At 66.2% G+C, this 1,010-nt stretch overlaps 1 protein-coding gene across 1 annotated transcript in view; it reads left to right on the top strand.

The window, feature by feature from the left end:
* The window catches only part of LOC108803224 (nuclear pore complex protein Nup98-Nup96-like), a gene marked incomplete at both ends in the record, with an annotated part of 46,228 nt that overhangs the window by 28,875 nt on the left and 16,343 nt on the right, over positions 1 to 1,010 (top strand). The window contains 1 exon segment of the mRNA XM_018575065.1: positions 168 to 386. Within this exon segment, the coding sequence (XP_018430567.1) occupies positions 168 to 386 (219 nt within the window).

Below are 1,010 nucleotides of genomic sequence, written 5' to 3'. Positions count from 1 at the left end.
CTCCCTGTTAGCCCCTGACGATGCAACCTCCCCCTCAAGCTACCTGGAGACTGGAGACAGGTAATGGCTCCCGCCAATCTGCCAACTCTGTGTGATCGAGTGTGCGTCTGTGGAACGCGCGCGCGTCTGTGGAACGTCTCGGCTCCATCCTTTCCTTCTCTTTGAAGGTCCAGTGACAACCACGGAGGAGTGGAGGAAGATCAGGATGAGGAGGTGTCCACCTTCTACCCGTCTCCATTATCCAAGCCTCTGCCCTCCAGCCAGGACAAGCACCTGGACAGCATGGACGACACCATCGTGGCCCTGAACATGCGGCCGGGCGTGAGGAGCGGGCTGGACCTCGGCGTGGATGAGAACTCCCGCAATGAAGATCCCCCCCTTCCAGGGTAGGATAGTCTTCCCCGGGGGGCCCCCCCTTCCAGGGTAGGATAGTCTTCCCCGGGGGGCCCCCCCTTCCAGGGTAGGATAGTCTTCCCCGGGGGGCCCCCCCTTCCAGGGTAGGATAGTCTTCCCCGGGGGGCCCCCCCTTCCAGGGTAGGATAGTCTTCCCCGGGGGGCCCCCCCTTCCAGGGTAGGATAGTCTTCCCCGGGGGGCCCCCCCTTCCAGGGTAGGATAGTCTTCCCCGGGGGGCCCCCCCTTCCAGGGTAGGATAGTCTTCCCCGGGGGGCCCCCCCTTCCAGGGTAGGATAGTCTTCCCCGGGGGGCCCCCCCTTCCAGGGTAGGATAGTCTTCCCCGGGGGGCCCCCCCTTCCAGGGTAGGATAGTCTTCCCCGGGGGGCCCCCCCTTCCAGGGTAGGATAGTCTTCCCCGGGGGGCCCCCCCTTCCAGGGTAGGATAGTCTTCCCCGGGGGGCCCCCCCTTCCAGGGTAGGATAGTCTTCCCCGGGGGGCCCCCCCTTCCAGGGTAGTATAGTCTTCCCCGGGGGGCCCCCCCTTCCAGGGTAGGATAGTCTTCCCCGGGGGGCCCCCCCTTCCAGGGTAGGATAGTCTTCCCCGGGGGGGCCCCCCTT

This window comes from Nanorana parkeri, unplaced genomic scaffold, assembly GCF_000935625.1.
Source record: "Nanorana parkeri isolate BGI_ZX_2015 unplaced genomic scaffold, ASM93562v1 scaffold3509, whole genome shotgun sequence".
NCBI classification, from domain to species: domain Eukaryota; kingdom Metazoa; phylum Chordata; class Amphibia; order Anura; family Dicroglossidae; genus Nanorana; species Nanorana parkeri.
Note: the sequence above shows the minus strand (reverse complement) of the source record. Positions and strands in the feature narration are given on the sequence as shown.